This window comes from Ahaetulla prasina, chromosome 7 (assembly GCF_028640845.1).
Source record: "Ahaetulla prasina isolate Xishuangbanna chromosome 7, ASM2864084v1, whole genome shotgun sequence".
Classification (NCBI taxonomy): domain Eukaryota; kingdom Metazoa; phylum Chordata; class Lepidosauria; order Squamata; family Colubridae; genus Ahaetulla; species Ahaetulla prasina.
Genome location: NC_080545.1, coordinates 85,009,802 through 85,029,697, shown reverse-complemented (window position 1 = coordinate 85,029,697; position 19,896 = coordinate 85,009,802). Strand labels below are relative to the sequence as shown.

Genomic DNA, 19,896 nt, shown 5'->3' with positions numbered 1-19,896 from the left:
GTCATCCAGTCCAGTTGCTTTCTCAGAGGACGATCCACTCCAGCATTTCCGACAGCCCATCCAGCCTTTCTCTACCTGAAAACTTGCAAATGAACTTACCACCTCATGTGGCAGCCCTTTGGGCTTACAACTAATATAGTCAAGATGTTCTTATTATCTAAATTTGACAATAAGATTGCTAAATATCAAGATATAAATTGAAATGAAATGTGGTGTATTTAATGGCACAATCAAGTTAGTTGAAGAGTTAGTGGGTCCATGTGCACACTGACCTTCCATATATTTCTGTGGCACAATGTGTTTTTATGAATCTAGCCTGTATTTCTAATTTATGTGAACTATATATATAACTTATATATCATTATGTGAATCGGGTGAAATGTAAAAATTTTTACTACCGGTTCTGTGGGCGTGGGAGGGTAATGTGACTGGGTGGGCGTGACCAACTTTTTTTTTTTACTTTTAAAAGCATTTTTTCTACAACCTCTTCAGCCAAAGAGGTTGTAGAAAAAATGCTTTGAAAGGATTCTGACGATCCCAGCTTAGTTGCCTAATCGCCAGAACCTTTTAAAAGCTTTTTTTTACAGCCTCTTTGGCCAAAGAGTTTGTAGAAAAAATGCTTTGAAAGGGTTCTGACAATCCCAGCTGAACCATGCAATCATTAGAGGCATTTTTTTTTTAATTTTAAAAGCATTTTTTCGGCTGAAGAAAAAATGTTTTAAAAAGTAAAAAAAACACCTCTGATGATCGCTCAGCTCAGCTGGGCATGCGGGGGGTGGGGAGAGGGGGGCAGGGATTTTTGCTACCGGTTCTCCAAACCACCCACCGCCATCACTACTGGATTGGGCGATTCGGTCCGAACCGGGAGCATTTCACCCCGATGTGAATCCAAAATGTAGAGTAACCCAATAGCTAAGTTTTACTGAATGTTTCCGAGGCAGCTTTCAGAAAGCAGACATTAGTGCTATCTGCATTTTTACACCCTGATGCTAATCTCATGAAATGCTAATTCTTGCAAAAGAAGAATTAACCAAGTGAGGGAGAAGCAGTCCCTGGATTAAGTAGTTGGTGCCTTCTTCATAATGTCTTCTAAGGCAGGGGTCTCCAACCTTGGCAACTTTACGACTTGTAGACTTTAACTCCCAGAATTCCAATGGCTGAGGAATTCTGGGAGCTGGCTGAGGAATTCTGGGTGGTGAAGTCCACAAGTCGTAAAGTTGCCAAGGTTGGAGACCCCTGTTCTAAGGCTTCCCAGGTGAAGGGCAGAAATGCTGGATCTGGGATACCGATCAGAGGTGGACTTCCTGCTGACCTGGTACCAGTTGGATCCTAAGCATTTCAGCTGCTGCAGCAAGGCCCATGAATCTGGCCAGTGGTTTCTTCTAGGGTTCCACTTTTAGTTGTACAATTCTCAGTTTTAGCAAATCTTGATTGCTAAACTTCGCTCTGAACATGCTGTCTTCTCCCTTCTCTATAATTGTATGATATAATATGATTGTTAGCTGTAATAACAAATCAGCACCCCAGTTTATTTGTTTGCAACATAATCATCTTTTCTTTGGATTCTCATGTTCTTCTTTGGATCCGAGTATGGTTATGGCAATTGATCCACGTGGAAAGGATTCCTTCCCATATTCAGCATCGGAGCGTTTACGATCATTGAAGACAGCTACCATACAGTACTGTATTTTCTCTCTCTCCAGATTAAGCACAGCCAAGGTTTCCAATCTTTCCTTATAATCTTTTCTTACCAGGCCAGTGCTCTTCATGAGTGTTCTCCTTTGGACAAAGTCCAGTGCCCAGAACTAGACACAATGTTCTAGATACTGTACATTATAGAATGAGCAGAATGGAATGGAACAATGATTTCTCATGATCTTGACCTTGTATTTAACACTGACATATTGTTGGCTCATATTCAACTGGTGCTCCATCAAAACACCTTTCGCAAATACCACGTTGCCCAGCTTGGTGCCCTACATCCCATAATCATGCATTTCCTACCTAGATGAAGGAACTTTTCTGCCCATTATTCCAGTTTGCCAAGATTTTCCTGAATCTTGAGGTTACTCCCATCTACTTTATTCCACCTTGACAAATTAGATCCAATCCTGTTTATCTTTTCAAGATCATATTTTCTCTCCCCACATGAAAGTCATTAATAAATAAACTGAAAAACACAGAGCCTAGATAGTGTTAAGCTGACAAAATGGATGCCACTGAGTGCTTGGAAAATCTAATTCTTGTACACAGCTATCTTTAAAATGCCTCAAAAGAGAATATTAAGGACTGTATGGTAGCTCAGTGGCTAAGACTCTGAGTTTGTTGATCGAAAGGTCAACAGTTCAGCGGTTTGAATCCCTAGTGCCGTGTAACAGGGTAAGCTCTTGTTACTTGTCCCAGCTTCTGCCAACCTAGCAGAAGCTAGATTCGAAAGCACATAAAAATGCAAGTAAAAATAGGGAACACCTTTGGTGGGAAGGTAACAACGTTCCATGCGCCTTTGGCATTTAGTCATGCCGGCCACATGACCACAGAGACATCTTCTGACAGCGCTGGCTCTTCAGCTTTGAAATGGAGATGAGCACCACCCCCTAGAGTCGGGAACAACTAGCACATATATGTGTGAAGGGAACCTTTACTTTATACACCTTCCCAGTTTTTTTTTCCTTTTAATTAATAAGGATCACAATAGCTGCAGCACTAGCAAATCTTGAAAAGATAAACTGGATTGGGTCTGGCTAATGCTTGGATGAGAAATTACCAGGAAATACCAGAGTTATAAACTGCACTGGGAAGTAAAAAAAGTCATATCCCCTTTTTGAATCTTTGCACCTGTTTTGTGGCTAGTTCAGTTTTGGTTTAGCATATTCTGGTTCTTGGCCATCGTTTATGGATTATAGTGAATCTAGTAATTGTGATTAATTCACTAAAACAAGTTAAGTAACCTGAAATAGTGGGATGAATGAATTTATTATTCAGTCCAAATATACATAGGACAGAATCCTAGCCATAACACCTGAAGCAAACATGCTAAATGTCCACTGGAATTTATGGCAGGGGGGGAGAAGGGCAGTTAAGAACTATAAAACATAAATAAAGATTAAAGAATATATATGCTTAGTGATTCTGAAAATGGAAATTTGTTATAACTCCAAACTTCAAGGAATGGTTGTTGGAAAGGTGTCATTTATTTCTTTGGGAAATTATTTTCAGATTATTTATTTGATTATTTTCTACCATCAAAAGATGCAGATGTATGTGCTACTATGGCAGAGCCAGAGATGTAATATTTTGCAATAATATTTTCTGTTGAACATATTATGTAATGTATTCATTAGTAAATCAATGACTATTGATAAGTATAATATTTAAGAGATATTTTTCTTCATTTTACTTTTCCTTATTAGTATATATTTTAATTTGTTTGCAGTTGTCTTTATTTGTTTCTTCTAGGTTTGAAGTTTATTAATTGTGTCTGCATAAAATATTTTTTTTTTAAAAAGTGATTGTGCAAGAAACTGATCTTCAGAGTATCTAAAAGATTACTTGTAGGGGTAAAATTCACTTATTTTCCCTACCGGTTCGCAAATATGTGAATGTCATCTGCGCATGCGCAAAGCCTTCTGCGCATGCGCAGAGGCTGAAAATCGTCGCTAAAAAAGGGATGTCATGACATCTGCATGGGTGGGCAGGGCTTCGCGCAGTCGGCCCTACCATATCATGCGATCCAGTAGGAACCGGCTGAATTTCACCCCTGGTTACTTGATCTTAAGCTTGTGTCCAAGAACAAGAGATTTTGTGATGATTCTTCAAGTCAGAAGTCAAGCTTTTTGTGCGCGTTGTTAAACTGCCGCTTTCCCTTTCTCTCTCCCTCTCCAGTTTACTGAGGAACCTAACACTAGTAACAGATACTCCAGAGGAGACCTACCAAACTCAAGCTATCATCTGGCAGAAATTCGAAAATATCTTTAAGACCGCTTCTGGCATTATTAATTATGCACCTGTGTTTAAATCCTATTGGTATCAAGGGCTGATGGAGCTCTATACAGATAATGTGCAATATGTTGAAATCAGAGTTATCCTGCCACCGGTAATACATACATTTCTTCTTCTTCTCCTCCTCTTCCCCCTCCCCTTCTACATCTCCTGCTTTTCTTCCTGTCCCCCTTTCTTTCTCCTCTTCCTTCCTTTTCCTCTTTCCCTCCCCTACCCCCTTCCCCTTCCCCTTCCTCCTCCTCCTTTGATCTGCGGGGAGGAGAAGAGAGAGAGGGAGAGAGAGATGGATGTTACATCACATATGTGAATTCTACTACCCTTCTTGGAGAAGGGGAAATCTATTTTTACAATATAACATGTACAATGTACCCTATCTAGTGCTTTTATTTCCAGGAGGCAGTAGATAACTGGTTTTGTCTTATACTGGGACTCATCATACCTGATCTTATTCTGTGATTGGAATAAGAATAAGAGTCACCAGTAGCTACATACATCCAGTGAGTCCAGATTTACCATGAAATTAGTCGTATACTGCCTCCTGGTGATCTGTGTTAGCAAGTGGTTACGTATGGTGTATATGGTTTTCCTGTAAGAGCTTTTTTCACATGGTTTAAACTTTTGTTCTTGTTTTGCCCACAGATATATGAGCTGGATGGAAGGGTCCATGATAAATTTTGGTCTGTGGCAGTTTTTGAAGAAGTGGCTCAGAAATTTGTAAAACTTCATCCTGGTTTTGTGGGTGCAAAACTTATATATACGACCCTCCGGTAAGGGATGTCTAGGTAGCTTTGCAACTGGGGCAGGTCCATACATTTGAATTTAAGTAACTAATATTAACCAGCAAGGTAGAAGAGCACAATTATACTGGCACTGAAAGGCCTGAAGGACCAGCTGAGATTAGATCCTTTTGGAAAAAAACATCTGTGTGGCTGACTCCAGCTTGATGGCACATAATTAATCAATCAACCAATCTTTTTTTTTTAAATTAAAATACCTTTGGGTAATGACTAAAAATCCCACCATACTCTTTATAGCTATCAACCCAATGAGTATCTAGAGATATGTTTCTTCCTGATGCCCACTAGGACTGTGAATCCATAAATCCCGAATTACAGAACACCCATATCATTGTGGCCAGTGGGAAGGGAAATGGGCAACATTAGGGGTATCACAGCTTCCCTGTTCTACCATAGCTCTTTTCTGGATGAATTTTTAAGGCCTACCAGTCTCCTGCCTTCCTTTCCTCCAACTTACTTCTTATTCCCCTAGAATAGAAACTAGGAACTAGATTAATGGATGGAATTTGTGCGTTTGATGGAGAATGTTAAAGCAGGGGTGAAATTGAGCAGTTCTGCAGGTTCTCAAGAACCTATAGCGGAAATTTTGAGCGGTTCGGAGAACTGGCAAATGCCACCTCTGACTGGCCCCAGAGTGTGGTGGGAATGGAGATTTTGCAATATCCTTCCCCCAGGAGTGCATGGCTTGGTGGGCGTGGCCCACAGAACTGGTAGTAAAAAAAATTGAATTTCACCACTGTATTAAAGGGAAGAAGCTTGATGGCATCACAATGAGCATGTAGAAGAATTTCAGGTGTGAACTAGGTGTTTGGTCCTATAAAAAGAAGCCCTTTGGCATGTTTCTCCAATTTGGTATCCTCAAAGTTATTTGTGAGATTTATAGTCTAACACAGGGGTGTCAAACTTGATTTCATTGAGGGCCACATCAGGGTGGTGCCTGACCTCGGGGGTGGGCATGGTCAGCTCAACGTCACTCGTGTGGGGGGGCGCCTGTGGAGGCCTGAGCGCTCTGCCAACGAAAACGGGCTCCTGAGCTTTGTTTTCGGCCATGACGGCTTCCTGCAGCCCTCTGCCACAAAAAACAGAGCTCCAGTGGTGGGGGAGCATTTTCGCTGATAGAGGCACCTCAGGCCGGTCCTTTGCTGTTTCCAGGCCGGCCCTGCAGGCCACGTTTAAGATGCGGACCTCAGGCCTTGAGTTTGACACCCCTGGTCTAACACGTCAGGGGCACCAATATTGATTGACAAGGCTGATGTGAGTTAAGTATTCTGTTCCAAAGGGAGCCTGATTAAATATACAGTCACATCTTTAATAATAATAATAATAATAATAATAATAATAATAATAATAATAATAATAATAATAATAATAATAATAATAATAATAATAATAATAATAATAATATTTTAATTTATAGACCGCCCTTCTCCCAAAGGACTCAGGGCGGTGAACAGCCAGTTAAAATACAGAAAACAAACCCATACAATCTTAAGAACTACCCATAAAAAACTTATTCAATTGGCCAAGCTAAAATACAATTACACCCTATAAAATAACTAAAATTTAAAAACCCCAATAAATCAATTTAAAAGTTTAAAAAATTAAGCCAGTCCAGCAAGACGAAACAAATAGGTTTTAAGTTCGCGGCGAAAGGTCCTAAGGTCGGGCAGTTGTCGGAGTCCAGGGGGAAGCTCGTTCCACAGGGTAGGAGCCCCCACAGAGAAGGCCCTCCCCCTGGGGGCCGCCAGTCGACATTGTTTGGCTGACGGCACCCTAAGGAGTCCCTCTCTGTGAGAACGCACCGGTCGCTGGGAGATTGAAGCTGGCAGAAGACGGTCCCGTAAATATCCCGGTCCTAAGCCATGGAGCGCTTTAAAGGTCGTCACCAATACCTTGAAGCGGACCCGGAAGACCACAGGTAGCCAGTGCAGTCTGCGCAGGATAGGTTCTTAGGATCTTAGGTGGTAAGGGAACTAATTCCTGTCTGAGGAATTCTGGGAGTTGAAGTCTACAAATCTTAAAGTTGCCAGGTTTGCAGACCCCTAAGTTAGACCACTCCTGGGGTGAATGCATTAGTATACAAGTATTGCCTGCAGATGGGATTATCCCTGAGTATATACCCTATAGATCAGGGGTGAAATGTAAAATTTGTTACTACCGGTTCTGTGGGCGTGGCTTGGTGGGGGAGTGTAATGTGACTGGGTGGGCATGACCAACTTTTTTTTTACTTTTAAAAGCATTTTTTCTACAACCTCTTCCGCTGGGAGGTTGTAAAAATGCTTTTAAAAGCCTCTGATGATCAGGCAACTCAGCTGGGATTGCCAGAGGAGCTTTTTAAAAGCATTTTTTTACAGCCTCTTTGGCCGAAGAGGTTGTAGAAAAAATGCTTTTAAAAGTAAAAAAAACCCCAAACCTCTGATGATCACGCAGCTCTGCTGGGCATGCGGGGGCGGGGGTTTAGGGATTTTTGCTACCAGTTCTCCGAACCACCCACCGCCATCGCTACTGGATCAGGTGATCTGGTCCAAACTGGGAGCATTTCAACACTGCTATAGACGTAACTAAATAAATAAAAAGCCCTTGTCTTGTGACATTTTTCTCCCTGTTGTTGGAGAACTGGTTAGGTATTTATTCTGTTTTTCAGGCATCATATGTGCTTAGCCAAATATTTGCTCAGCACTTTTTAATCAAAGCAACAGCATCCACAACCATTTTTTTTCTTGATATTTTTTCCTGCTTTTGCCTTGCAGAAAGCAAAACAATTCTGTGATCGAAGAAGCCATTCTTACAGCCATGGACCTCAGAGCTAAGTTCCCAAAAACTGTGGCAGGGTTTGATCTGGTAATTCCTGATATTTCTCATAGGTTTTATGTTTTATTTCAGAAGGACTAGGCAAGGGGATGAAATAATGGGGAGCTAAAGTATTTAAACTGCATCACACGACTACCTTAACCCTGCATTGAAGCCCAGACCCAAAGCTCAACCAGAAAATCCACTTTTTCTTTATTGTTAGATTACATTAACACAACCTTGCAAGACTGAAAATGTTTCTCTCCTTCTTCCCTTTTACATGTCATCCTTGACTTACAACCACTTGCTTAGTGACTGTTTGAAGTTCCAACCGCACTGACCATTTTTCACACTTGTGGCCTTTGCGGCAGTAGTGAAATATAAAATTTGTTACTACTGGTTCTGTGGGCGTGGCTTGGTGATGGGGTAATGTGACTGGGTGGGCGTGGCCAACTTTAATTTTTTTTACTTTTAAAAGCATTTTTTCTACAACCTCTTCAGCCGAAGAGGTTGTAGAAAAAATGCTTTTAAAATGTTCTGACGATCCCAGCTGAGCCATACGACCATCAGATGCTTTTTTTTTTTTTACTTTTAAAAGCATTTTTTTGGCTGAAAATGATCGCGCAGCTCAGCTGATTTTTGCTACCGGTTCTCTGAACCACCCGCCGCCATCGCTACCAGATCGGGCGATCCGGTTCGAACCGGGAGCATTTCACCCCTGCTTTGCAGCCTCTCTCTGGTCACGTGATCAAAATTCAGGTGCTTGGCAACTGGCATATGTTTATGACAGTTGCACTATCCCAGGGTTATGTAATCACAATTCATGACCTTCCCAGCTGGCTTTCAACAAGCAAAATCAATGAGGGCAGCCAGATTCACTTAACTGAAGTGATTTGCTTAATAACTGTGGCAAAAAGATCATAAAATGGGACAAAACCTACTTAACAATTGCCTTGCTTAGCAACAAAAATTTTGAGCTCGATTGTAGTCATATGTTCAGGATGACCTGTACTCTCTGAAAAACTAGGGAGGGTCCCTAATTTCCAGTGCCAGTTGTTTGCAACTGATGCCATACTACAGGTAGTCCTTGATTTACAACAGCTCATTGCATGACCATTCGAAGTTACAACAGCACCGAAAAAAGTGACTTATGACCGTTTTCCACACTTATGACCAAATTTACATTTGGATGCTTGACAACATATTTATGACGGTTGGGGCGTCCCAAGGACATGTGATCATCTTTTCTGACCTTCTGGCATGCAAAGTCAATGTGGAAGCCAGATTCACTTAACAACCATATTTAACAACTGCAGTGATTCACTTAACAAATGTGGCAAGAAAAGTTGTAGAATGGGGCAAAACTCACTTAACACATTTCTCACTAGCAACATAAATTCTGGGCTCATTTGTGATCATAATAGCAATAGCACTTAGACTTATATACCACTTTACAGTGCTTTACAGCCCTCTCTAAATGGTTCACAGAATCAGCCTCTTGCCCCCAACAATCTGGGTCTTCATTTTACCTACCTCAGAAGGATGGAGGGCTGAGTCAATCTTGAGCCAGTGAGGATTGAACTGCCAAATTGCTGGCAGCCAGCAGTCAGCAGAACTAGCCTGCAGGACTGCATTCTAACAAGTGCGCCACCACTGCTCATTATAAATCAAAGATTATTTGTATTAATAGAGTAGATCTGTTTGGTTTTTTTAATGGTAGTTATTGATACATTAATAATATCTAAGTATTGAATGCTGATCCAGAGCACTGCTCTTTTTCAGGTTGGTTGGGAAGATGCTGGAAAGTCTCTCTTGGAGCTGAAAGAAGTTTTAAATTTGCCAGGAACTAAAGGAATTGAGTTGCCATATTTCTTTCATGCTGGTGAGACAGGTAAGCACAAATACATCACAGTGCACCTTTGAAGTGCAATAAATAACTAGGAAATGAATTTTGCAAACTTCTTTGTAATTACCTCTGAGGCAGAGGTGAAATTCAGCAGGTTCTGACAGTTTCTGGAAAACTGGTAGCGAAAATTTTGAGTAGTTCACAGAATTGGCAAATACTATCTCTGGCTGGCCCCAGAGTTGGGTGGGAATGGAGGTTTTGCAGTATCCTTCCCCTGCCATGCCCACCAAGCCACACCACGCCCACCAAGCCACGCCTACAGAACCGTTAGGGTAAAAAATTGAATTTCACCTCTCCTCTGAGGTGAATCTTTTGAACACAGCAGAAGGTTATTTTAAGTAAATATACATCAGTTGTTATGTCCTCCTTGCCTCCGTCCGAACGATGGCTTAATTAGCCGGCTCTTATCAGCTCTGGCAGCAAAAGAGCCAGTGTCTGCCAAGAGCCCTCGTTAGCTGCCAAGACGCTGGTGAGTCACAACCTTCAGCTCTAGTCAATCCGTGGATTTGCCTGATACAAAGAGACACACCAGCTCTTGATGCCTTTTATATCCTGTGGGGTGTGGCTTTTATATCCTGTGGGGTGTGACTTCCTAGGCCTGCTCCTCCCCTGCTTCTGTTGTTCCGTTCTCTCCTGCCTACGAAACCTGGGATTGAGCCAAGCCTGATTGCTGTCAGCTGGGTCTGCAGGCGTGGCCTGGGGGGGGAAGAGTCAGGAGAAGGAGGCCTCGTTATCTCTTTCACTTGGCCTGCTTCTGGTTCCTGGAGCTGATCCAGGGAGGCCTGTGCTTCCGAGGTAAGTCCTGACGGCCCTTCCCCCTCACTGTCCAAGTCACTTTCTGGCAGCAGGTCCGGCTCTGAGTCACTTTCTGGCAGCAGGCCTGGCTCCAAGGCACTTTCGGGCATGGGGTCAGGTTCGGGGGCGGGAGCCACAACATCAGTATATGACAGTGGTTTCAAACCTGTGGTCCCTAGACACCTGGGGGGGCCAAGATGTTGTCACAAGGGATCTGTGAAGGCTTGAAGAAATGTTATGATTTAAATCTTGGGAGTCAAGGGCAGGGGTGAAATGCTTCTGGTAGCGATGGCAGCAGGTGGTTTGAAGAACCGGTAGCAAAAATCCCTGCACCACCACCCCGCACTCTGCCCATGCCCAGCTGAGCCAAGCGATCATCAAAGGTGGTTTTTTTTACTTTTAAAAGCATTTTTCCTTCAACCAAAAAAATGCTTTAAAAAGTAAAAAAAAAAAAGGCTCTGATGATCGCGCAGCTCAGCTGGGATCGTCAGAACCTTTTAAAAGCATTTTTCCTTTAACCTCTTTGGCCGAAGAGGCTGTAAAAAGTGGTTTTAAAGGGTCCTGGCGATCAGGCAACTCAGCTGGGATCGTCAGAACCCTTTAGAAGCATTTTTTCTACAGCCTCTTCAGCCGAAGTGGTTGTAGAAAAATGCTTTTAAAAGTTAAAAAAAAAGAGTTGGCCACGCCCACCCAGTCAAATTCCCACCACACCAAAGCCACACCCACAGAACCTGTAGTAACAAATTTTACATTTCACCCCTGGTCCAGCATGGTCCATGGCCACAAAAGATATTTAAAAGGGATCTGTGCTGAACTCATCAATGCTAAGCATCAGATTGCTCTTCCCAGAAATTCTCGCACACTTTCCTCTCCAAAATACAGAAGGATATAAGAAATCCAGGGTGACAAAGAAGACAGGACAAGTATGGGGATCTTAATAGGTTGATCTTGGAAAAATAAAAATGGAGATTGAGGAACATTCTGGATGTTAGGATTAAAAATTATATCTGATGGCAGAAAACTATAGGTAAAACATGGAGTTAACTCTGGTTGGCAACCTTACTTAGCAGACTATATATGTGCAATTAGCCCATTGCAGCAGTCCTCAATTTATGACCTTAACCCTGCCTGGAATTTTCAGAGTAAGTCATGATGGTCATAAATTGAGACTTGACTTGAGTTTATGCTTCTTCTTTTTTTGCACAGTCATTAAGCAAATGCTTAATGTTTGACAACTTGGAGCAGAGGTGGGTTTCAGCAGGTTCTGACCAGTTCTGGAGAACCAATAGCGGAAATTTTGACTAGTTCGGAGAACCGGTAGTAAAAATTCTGACTGGGCCCGCCCCTGTCTATTCTCTGCCTCCCGAGTCCCAGCTGATTGAGAGGAAATGGGGATTTTACAGTATCCTTCTCCTGCCACGCCCACCAAGCCACGCCCACCAAGCCACGCCACGCCTACCAAGCCACGCCTACCAAGCCATGCCACACCCACCAAGCCACGCCCACAGAACCAGTAGTAAAAAAATTTGAAACCTGCCACTGACTTGGAGCATATGACTTCAGCTGAGTTTCATGAAGAGTCTGGCTCCATGGATAAAATAGGTATATGATACCATTGTGATTTAGTTTGAGTCCCTGAGACGCTAAAAACCATACACCTTGTGAGAATTGTTCATGCTCCTCTTCAGAGAATGCCACAAGGCTTTTCCACATTGCGTTGGCGTTTTTTCTTTCAGAATAAAATTTTGAGAGAGTTCTACCATGATGGCCATCCTTTTGTAAAGTCATATAATAACTCTTCTTTTTTTTTCTTCTATATTACTCAGACTGGGAAGGCACTTCGATAGACCAAAATTTGTTGGATGCTGTGCTAATGAACACCAAGCGGATTGGTCACGGATTTGCCCTTGCCAAGCACTCAGAAACTAGGAGGTGGGCATTGAAGGAGAATATTGCTGTAGAAGTCTGTCCTATTTCTAATCAGGTATTGTTCAAGAAAAAGAGTGCTGAGCTTTGCTCTAGAATATTCTGGGATAGGAAGAAACGGGGAGATTACTTCATGTATTATTTCCAATCCTTTTACAGATCTCACAGGCTTCCATAGAAAATGAAAAATACTAGGTTTGATTTGGAAATATTCCTGTCAGCCCAGAAAAAAAAAGAAAGATAAAAAGACGGAGACTGAGGAATGTTCTAGATGTTAGGAATAAGTTACTTCTCAGACAATCTATGTGCAAATAGCTCAATTCAGCAGTCCTCGACTTAGAACCTTAATGGAGCCTCAGAATTTTCATTGTTAAGTCATGATGGCCATAAGTCAAGGCACCTGTGTGACCTGACCCAAATTTGTGACTTTTTTTGTGGCAGGCATTAAGCCAGAATAAAAGAATATAAAGAAGAAAAGGCCAGAAACCAGCAAAAATGTTGTAAATAGTGGTCACATGACTGCAGGAACACTAAAGATGAGCTGGTTGCCAAGCACATGAAATGCCAAGTCATGTGACCGCAAGGGGTTTGTGCAGCCACCCAAACTGGGTCGTAAGAAACCTTTGGGGGGATCTGTCATAACTTTAAACAGTTGCTAAGTGAGTACACCAACAAGATATTAACAGACACATATTGTTGGCTAAAAGGAGCAGTTAACTTTAATAAGGATATTGTATTCATGGTGGAATCCACTCTACATGGTGGAATACAGAAACGGGAAGGAAAAAAACACTCGTCATCCTATAATAAGGAGATTAGAGTACCAGTTTTGCAATCATGGAAGATCAGATTAGAGTTAGAAACAAAATACCACTTTTACCCATGCTGTCTTTGTTTATTTATTTATTTATTTATTTATTTATTTCGATTTTTATACCGCCCTTCTCCCGAAGGACTCAGGGCAGTGTACAGCCAAGTAAAAATCAATATATAAGCATTAAAAAGAAGTTAAAAAGAAATATTATAATGTGGCCGGAATTTTAAAACCATTTAAAATCTTAAAACATAAATACTCCAATAAAATTTCAATCCAGTCCCGCTTGAATAAATAGGTGCATTTTCAGCTCACGCCGAAAGGTCCCAAGATCAGGCAATTGACGTAAACCGGGGGGGAAGTTCATTCCAGAGCGTAGGAGCTCCAACAGAGAAGGCCCTTCCCCTGGGGGCTGCCAGCCGACATTGCTTGGCGGACGGCACCCTGAGAAGGCCCTCTCTGTGTGAGCGTACGGGTCGGTGGGAGGCACAAGGTAACAGCAGGCGGTCCCGTAAGTACCCGGGTCCTAAGCCATGGAGCGCTTTAAAGGTGGTAACCAAAATCTTGAAGCGCACCCGAAAGACCACAGGAAGCCAGTGCAAGCTGCGCAGGATTGGTGTTACATGGGAGCAACGAGTTGCCCCCACTATTACCCGCGCAGCTGCATTCTGGACTAGCTGCAGCCTCTGGGTGCACTTCAAGGGCAGCCCCATGTAGAGAGCATTGCAATAGTCCAAGCGGGAAGTGACAAGGGCATGAGTGACCGTGCATAAGGCATCCCGGTCAAGAAAGGGGCGCAACTGGCGCACCAAGCGCACTTGGTGGAAGGCCCTCTTGGAGACGGCCGCCAAATGATCATCAAACGACAGTCGCCCATCCAAGAGGACACCCAAGTTGCGCACCCTCTCCGTTGGGGCCAATAACTCGCCCCCCACAGCCAGCTCCTAGCACTCAGTGGGATAAAAGAGGCAAAGAGTAGAAGTCACTGAGGGCAGCTGGATTTGCTTAACAATCGCATGATTCATTTAACAACTGCAGTGATTTGCCAAACCACCATGGCAAAAAAGGTCATAAAATTGGACATGACTCACTTAACAACTGCCTTGCTTAGCAAAGGAAATTCTGGTCCCAATTGTCATAAATCAAGGACTATCTGTAAAGAAGAACTGAGAAGAAGAGAAAAAAACCAAGAATCTGAGAAAATAAAGAAAAAAGTCCAGAAGGTATAAAATATCTATCTAAGATACGTTGATTCACTTACAGTTGTTTCCCGAGTACTGGTTAATTTTCTGGAGAGATTTTTACTGCTCTCTTACTACTGGTTGAATAAACTCAACCATTTACAAAAGTAAGTATTTTTGTTGCTGACCATATTCAAATAGCAGCTCTTTTGTGCAGAGACAAGCCCTCCAGTAGTGGGTTTCACTTACCTTCGTTACCGGTTTGGAACTGTGAGCACGCAGTTAACCCTAACCCTAACCTTCGGTGAATGCGCAGAGCATCTGTGATGCTGTCTGGGCAGGTGGGCGGAGCCTTCCGCCACCAGCACCGCTACCAGTTTGCCCGAACCGGGGCAAACCAGTAGAAACCCACCATTGAAGCCCTCCTTGTGACAGTGATTTTGTGTCGATCTAAATAAGTTCTCAGAATTCTGAATGTTTCTTTGTGCCAATGGCCTCACAACCAAATGCAGGCTTCAATAAAATAACTCTTGGCTTACGTGTTCTTCTTCTTCAAGGTCCTGAAACTAGTATCAGATCTGAGAAACCATCCTGCTGCTTTTCTGTTATCAGAGGGTCATCCGATAGTGGTTGCCTCCGATGATCCGTCCATCTTTGGAGCAAAGGGATTATCCTACGACTTCTATGAGATGTTTATGGGTATAGGAGGGATGAGTACCGATTTGAGAACTCTGAAGCAACTGGTGCTAAACTCTTTCAGGTAAGTGCATGGCTTTTGTATGCTGAAATTTATGGACAGACAAAAAAAACCCCCATCATCTATGTACAAACATATGTCCAAACAGAGCAATAAATAGGGACAATTTTTAGAGCCAGCTGAACTTTTCATATATATCACAACCCTAGTGTTGTGTCTGCGGGGGAAGGGCCATCTGGACTTACCTCAGGAGCACCGGCTTCCCTGGCTGAGCTCCAGGAGCCAGAGGCAGGCCAGGTGGAGGAGATAACGAGGCCTCCGTCCCCTGACTCTTCCCCCCCTCAGGCCATGCCTCCAGACCCAGCTGATGGCAATCAGGCCTGGCTGGACCCTAAGTTTCGTAGGCAGGAGAAGCGAGAACAACAGAAGCAGGGGTGGGGCAGGCCTAGGAAGTGCTGAGTCATGGAGCCACACCCCACAGGATATAAAAGCAGCGAGGGCTGCTATGCCTCTTCATAGCAGGCAAATCAACTGCTTAACTAGAGCTGAAGTACTGTTTGTTGACTCATCGGCATGAAGGGAGATAACAGAGACACTTGGCAGACGCTCGCTAGTTTGCTGCCAGAACTGATAGTGCCGGCTAATTAAATCATCGCTCGGACGGAGGCGAGTGGGACAGAACACCTAGTTTATATCAACATTGAATTTAGAATCAACAAAATTTGGATAGGAAGCCCAAATATGAAACCACATCTATCCTGCCACAATAGGGTTGTTGTTTTTTTGCATAACCCCGCTTTTTGTGTTTATTGTGCCCATCACCTTCCTAGAGTGCCAGTCCTACTAAAAGTCCTATTAAATTCAGTAAGATTTATTTTTTATTACATCTGCCAAAGCATAATGGTGCACATATTCCCCTTCTCTGTCTCTCTCCTGTTGGTACGGTACCATCTCTGCTTCTGCTCCTCACTCTCTGAACCTCCGAAGCCTATACTTAGGTAAAGTTTTAGAATGAACAGGGCATTGCTCTCTGTTCCTTCTAGATTCTATTTACCTAAAGTATGTGTGAATCCTCAACAGGCCAACCTTTTGTCTTGAAGGCAAGGGATTTTTTAACCTTTTGGGGCCTCCATCTGCCACACATCCTTTTAGCAAAAACAATAGAATGGATGGACTCAGCAAGGGCATCTAAAGGATCTTGGATCAATTCCTGAAGGCTGCTGGCTCAAGCCCAGCATCAGAACAAATGTACGTGTCCCAGGATAACCTTGCAGGATCCAATCTGGGTCGGTCACCAGGACCAGAGGTTTAGTCTTCCAAGCTTTTGGACTTGTGCTGGAGCCCATCCTCATGGAACGTGTCTCTAGCAGACACTAGACACTCAGTTAGAGAGAGAAGCTTATTTATTTATTTATTTATTTAATCATATTTTTATACCGCCCTATCTCCCAGGGGACTTAGGGCGGTTTACAGCCAAGTAAAACATACATATAAATACAAGTTAAAACCCCAATTTAAAAAACTTATTAAATACGGCCGAATATTAAAACCACAATAAAATAATAAAACCCCATTAAAACCAAATTTAAAATTTAAAATTCTAATCCAGTCCTGCACAGATAAATAGATGTGTCTTAAGCTCGCGGCGAAAGGTTCGAAGGTCAGGAAGTTGACGAAGTCCTGGGGGAAGTTCGTTCCAGAGGGTGGGAGCCCCCACAGAAAAGGCCCTTCCCCTGGGCGTCGCCAGCCGGCACTGCCTGGCTGACAGCACCCTGAGGAGTCCTTCCCTGTGAGAGCGCACGGGTCGGTGGGAGGCAATCGGTGGCAGTAGACGGTCCCGTAAGTAACCTGGCCCAATGCCATGGAGCGCTTTGAAGATAGTTACCAAAACCTTGAAGCGCACCCGAAAGGCCACAGGTAGCCAGTGCAGTCTGCGCAGGAGAGGTGTCACATGGGAGCCACGAGGGGCTCCCTCCATCACCCGCGCAGCCGCATTCTGGACCAACTGGAGCCTCCGGGTGCTCTTCAAGGGGAGCCCCATGTAGAGAGCATTGCAGTAATCCAGACAAGATGTCACGAGCGCATGAGTGACCGTGCATAGGGCATCCCGGTCTAGAAAGTTCCATGAGGATGGGCTCCAGCATGAGTCCAAACCTCACAAGACCCCCTTGGTCCCGGTGACCGACCCAGCTTGGGTCCTGCACCAGCATCAGAAATCTGATCAGCCTTATAGACAGTAGTACAACAATGACTCAAACTTTTCGTCCTGAGGCTGGGGCCATAACAGCTACTTTATTAAGAACTTCTGCCGAGTTATAATCTACACTCTTTAGTCAGGGACAAAATATTGGCATTTGTTGTTCCATTATTTATCCCTGTCCTGCTTCTTTATCTTTTTTCCCAGTTCTAAAAGACACCTCACTGTCTGTCCATCTATCCCCCCCAAAAAAAGGGTTATGGGTAATGGATTCTAGCAGATTTGAGGGGAGAAATCTACATTAAGTGGTACAGTTAAGGATGGCTTCATTTTTCCTCATTCACATGAGTAGGCAGAAAAAAGAAAAAAAAAAGAGAATTGGCTTTAATGTGCCATATTCTGCCATATTCTGTCATATTCTGCCATATTCTGTTTATTCAGTATCTTCTATTTGAATACAAATGTGTTGAGTTTTAAGATTATGACTTTCGGGGCGGGAGGCAGGGGGGCTGCATTTGGTTCTTCAAGAGTATCTTGCTATCTTTGAGTCTTTTCCGTTTGTAGATACAGTAGCATGAAACTTTATGAGAAGAAAAAAGCCATGGCCGTTTGGCAAAAAAACTGGGACCAGTTCATAACCAATTCTATAGTTTTGTGGAGAGAGGTTGCTTTGTAAAAAGCCACAGTAGAGGTTCTATACAAAATCTTGCTTCTCCCAGGCAATTTGATCAGATCATTGCTCATTTAACAAGCCAGCAAAAATAATTGAAATCAGAATATACTCCATAAAGGTGGATTTTATTGTACTGAAATTGAATAGAAGATGTGTTCCTTTCCCCACTAACAGAAGAAAGTTCTCTAATTTTTAGTTATATTGCTAATTGTTGTAGAATTGTTGTGGGTAAACAGGAGGCAGGAGTATTGGGTACAGGTAGTCCTCAACTTATAACCATTCCTTTAGTGACCATTCAAAATTACAACAGCACTGAAAATTGTGTCTTACAACCAGCCCTCACACAACCAACAGAACATCTCCACAGTCACATGATCATAACTTGGTTGCTTGGCATCCATGGGGGTCATGTGATCACCATTGGGGACTTTCCCAGGTGGCTATGGCAAACAAAGTCAATAGGAAAAAGCAGAATTCGCTTAAAGATTGTGTGAGTCACTTAACAACCATGGCAGAAAGGTTGTATAATTGGGCATGAGTCACTTCAAAACCACCTTGCTTAACAACAGGGATCCTGGTCTCAATTGCGGCTATAAGTCAAGGACTACAGTACCTGTACAGTATTTTTATAATCTTGACCAATTATTTACCTTTTTAAAATTATGAAGGATAAAAATCTAACGATAATATTGATTTTTATTATATTAGCTCTGTATTGTTCAGAGTGGCTCACGATGGGAACCGCCCTAAATCCCAGTAAAATAAATAAAAGAATGAAGGAATGATCAATCGCCTATAGATATTTAACACAGATTAATATGCTTGGCTCTAATGGTAACAATTGCTGCTTATTACTTTTGTTTATCAAACATGTATCCTATGAATTATCAGAAGAGAAATGATTACCTGCATTTTTGGGGCTAGAAAAATGCAGAAATACAATTAAATGCTTACACATATGCTTCATTTTAAAAAGCCAATGTTTAAAAAATATGCAGCCTAGTTTTACAGCATAGAAAAGGTAAGAACCTTGTTGACTTTCAGACAATTAGTGATGTTTGCAGTTTAATTCAGATATATCTGAATGATCACACATTTCTCCCAACAATTATACAGGTGTAATATCAGTGGTAGGATTCAAGTAATTTAACCACCGCTTCTCTGCCCTAATGATTTCTTCCAACAACCAGTTTGCCAAATTGCTCAGAAAGTTAACAACTGGTTCTCCCGAAGTGGTGCGAACTGGTTGAATCCCACCTTGTAATATCATTTATTGAATGTATCTATTTCACTTTATACATAATCCAGGTGATTTTCAAAAGTTTAATAGAGTGCAGTATAGGAATATTAGACACACTACTGTCTAACAATATTTCTATCAGGACACAATACCATTAAGATAAAGAAAAACTTTGGTATATTGACCAAGTCAATCAGTGAGAATAGTAGCTATTAGAAACAAGAGTTGAATATGAACTACCAGTATATTTGTTTTTTTCCTTTAGCAGCAATACAATTTTTTAAAAAAATATTTTCTTAATTTATTGATTACCAAATTCAGGATTTATATATATGTTTGATGACTATGAGAAGACTTGATCTATAATTAATATCTTCTTGAATTCTGTTTAACTAATCAGATTTGATTTCACTATAAGTACATACATAAAGCACATTTTTTTTCTAGAGGAAAAATATTGGTAAAATAGTAACAGCAGAAAGTTTTAGGCATTCTTTTTTTTATGTATCAGAGATGAATGCTATTCATGTGGTGTCTGTTTATACTTTATATATATTTTATAAATATTTATTTTAAATCTTCCTTTGTTAAAATGCTGATAATTATGAATTCATTAAACATGTAATGGAGCATGTAATTAATCATGTAATGGAACATATATGAATCTATGAATCTTACTCTAATAAATACTTCTACCATATACTGTGCTGTGAAAATTACTGTGAATTAATTTTCTCCATGCAAGCAATAAAATTGGACTTTTGGAACAAACTGAATCATAAACTAATGCTGTTTTCTAGATTTGCAAAAGATAAATTTATGCAAAAACCAGGAATTTACAATTTAGGTTAATTAATATGCTGTGCAAATACAGCTTTTGG

General features: G+C 41.9%; 1 protein-coding gene across 2 annotated transcripts in view; it reads left to right on the top strand.

Annotated features, from left to right (window-relative positions):
* The window catches only part of ADA2 (adenosine deaminase 2), a 43,830-nt gene extending 24,202 nt beyond the window's left edge, over positions 1–19,628 (top strand). For both annotated transcript variants that reach the window (XM_058191612.1, XM_058191613.1), the window contains exons 4-10: positions 3,883–4,093; positions 4,639–4,766; positions 7,547–7,637; positions 9,369–9,477; positions 12,114–12,271; positions 14,766–14,968; positions 17,667–19,628. In XM_058191612.1, the coding sequence (XP_058047595.1) occupies positions 3,883–4,093; positions 4,639–4,766; positions 7,547–7,637; positions 9,369–9,477; positions 12,114–12,271; positions 14,766–14,968; positions 17,667–17,778 (1,012 nt within the window). In that variant the 3' untranslated portion in view covers positions 17,779–19,628. The remainder of the gene's footprint in view (positions 1–3,882; positions 4,094–4,638; positions 4,767–7,546; positions 7,638–9,368; positions 9,478–12,113; positions 12,272–14,765; positions 14,969–17,666) is intronic.
* Positions 19,629–19,896: the final 268 nt, after the last annotated feature.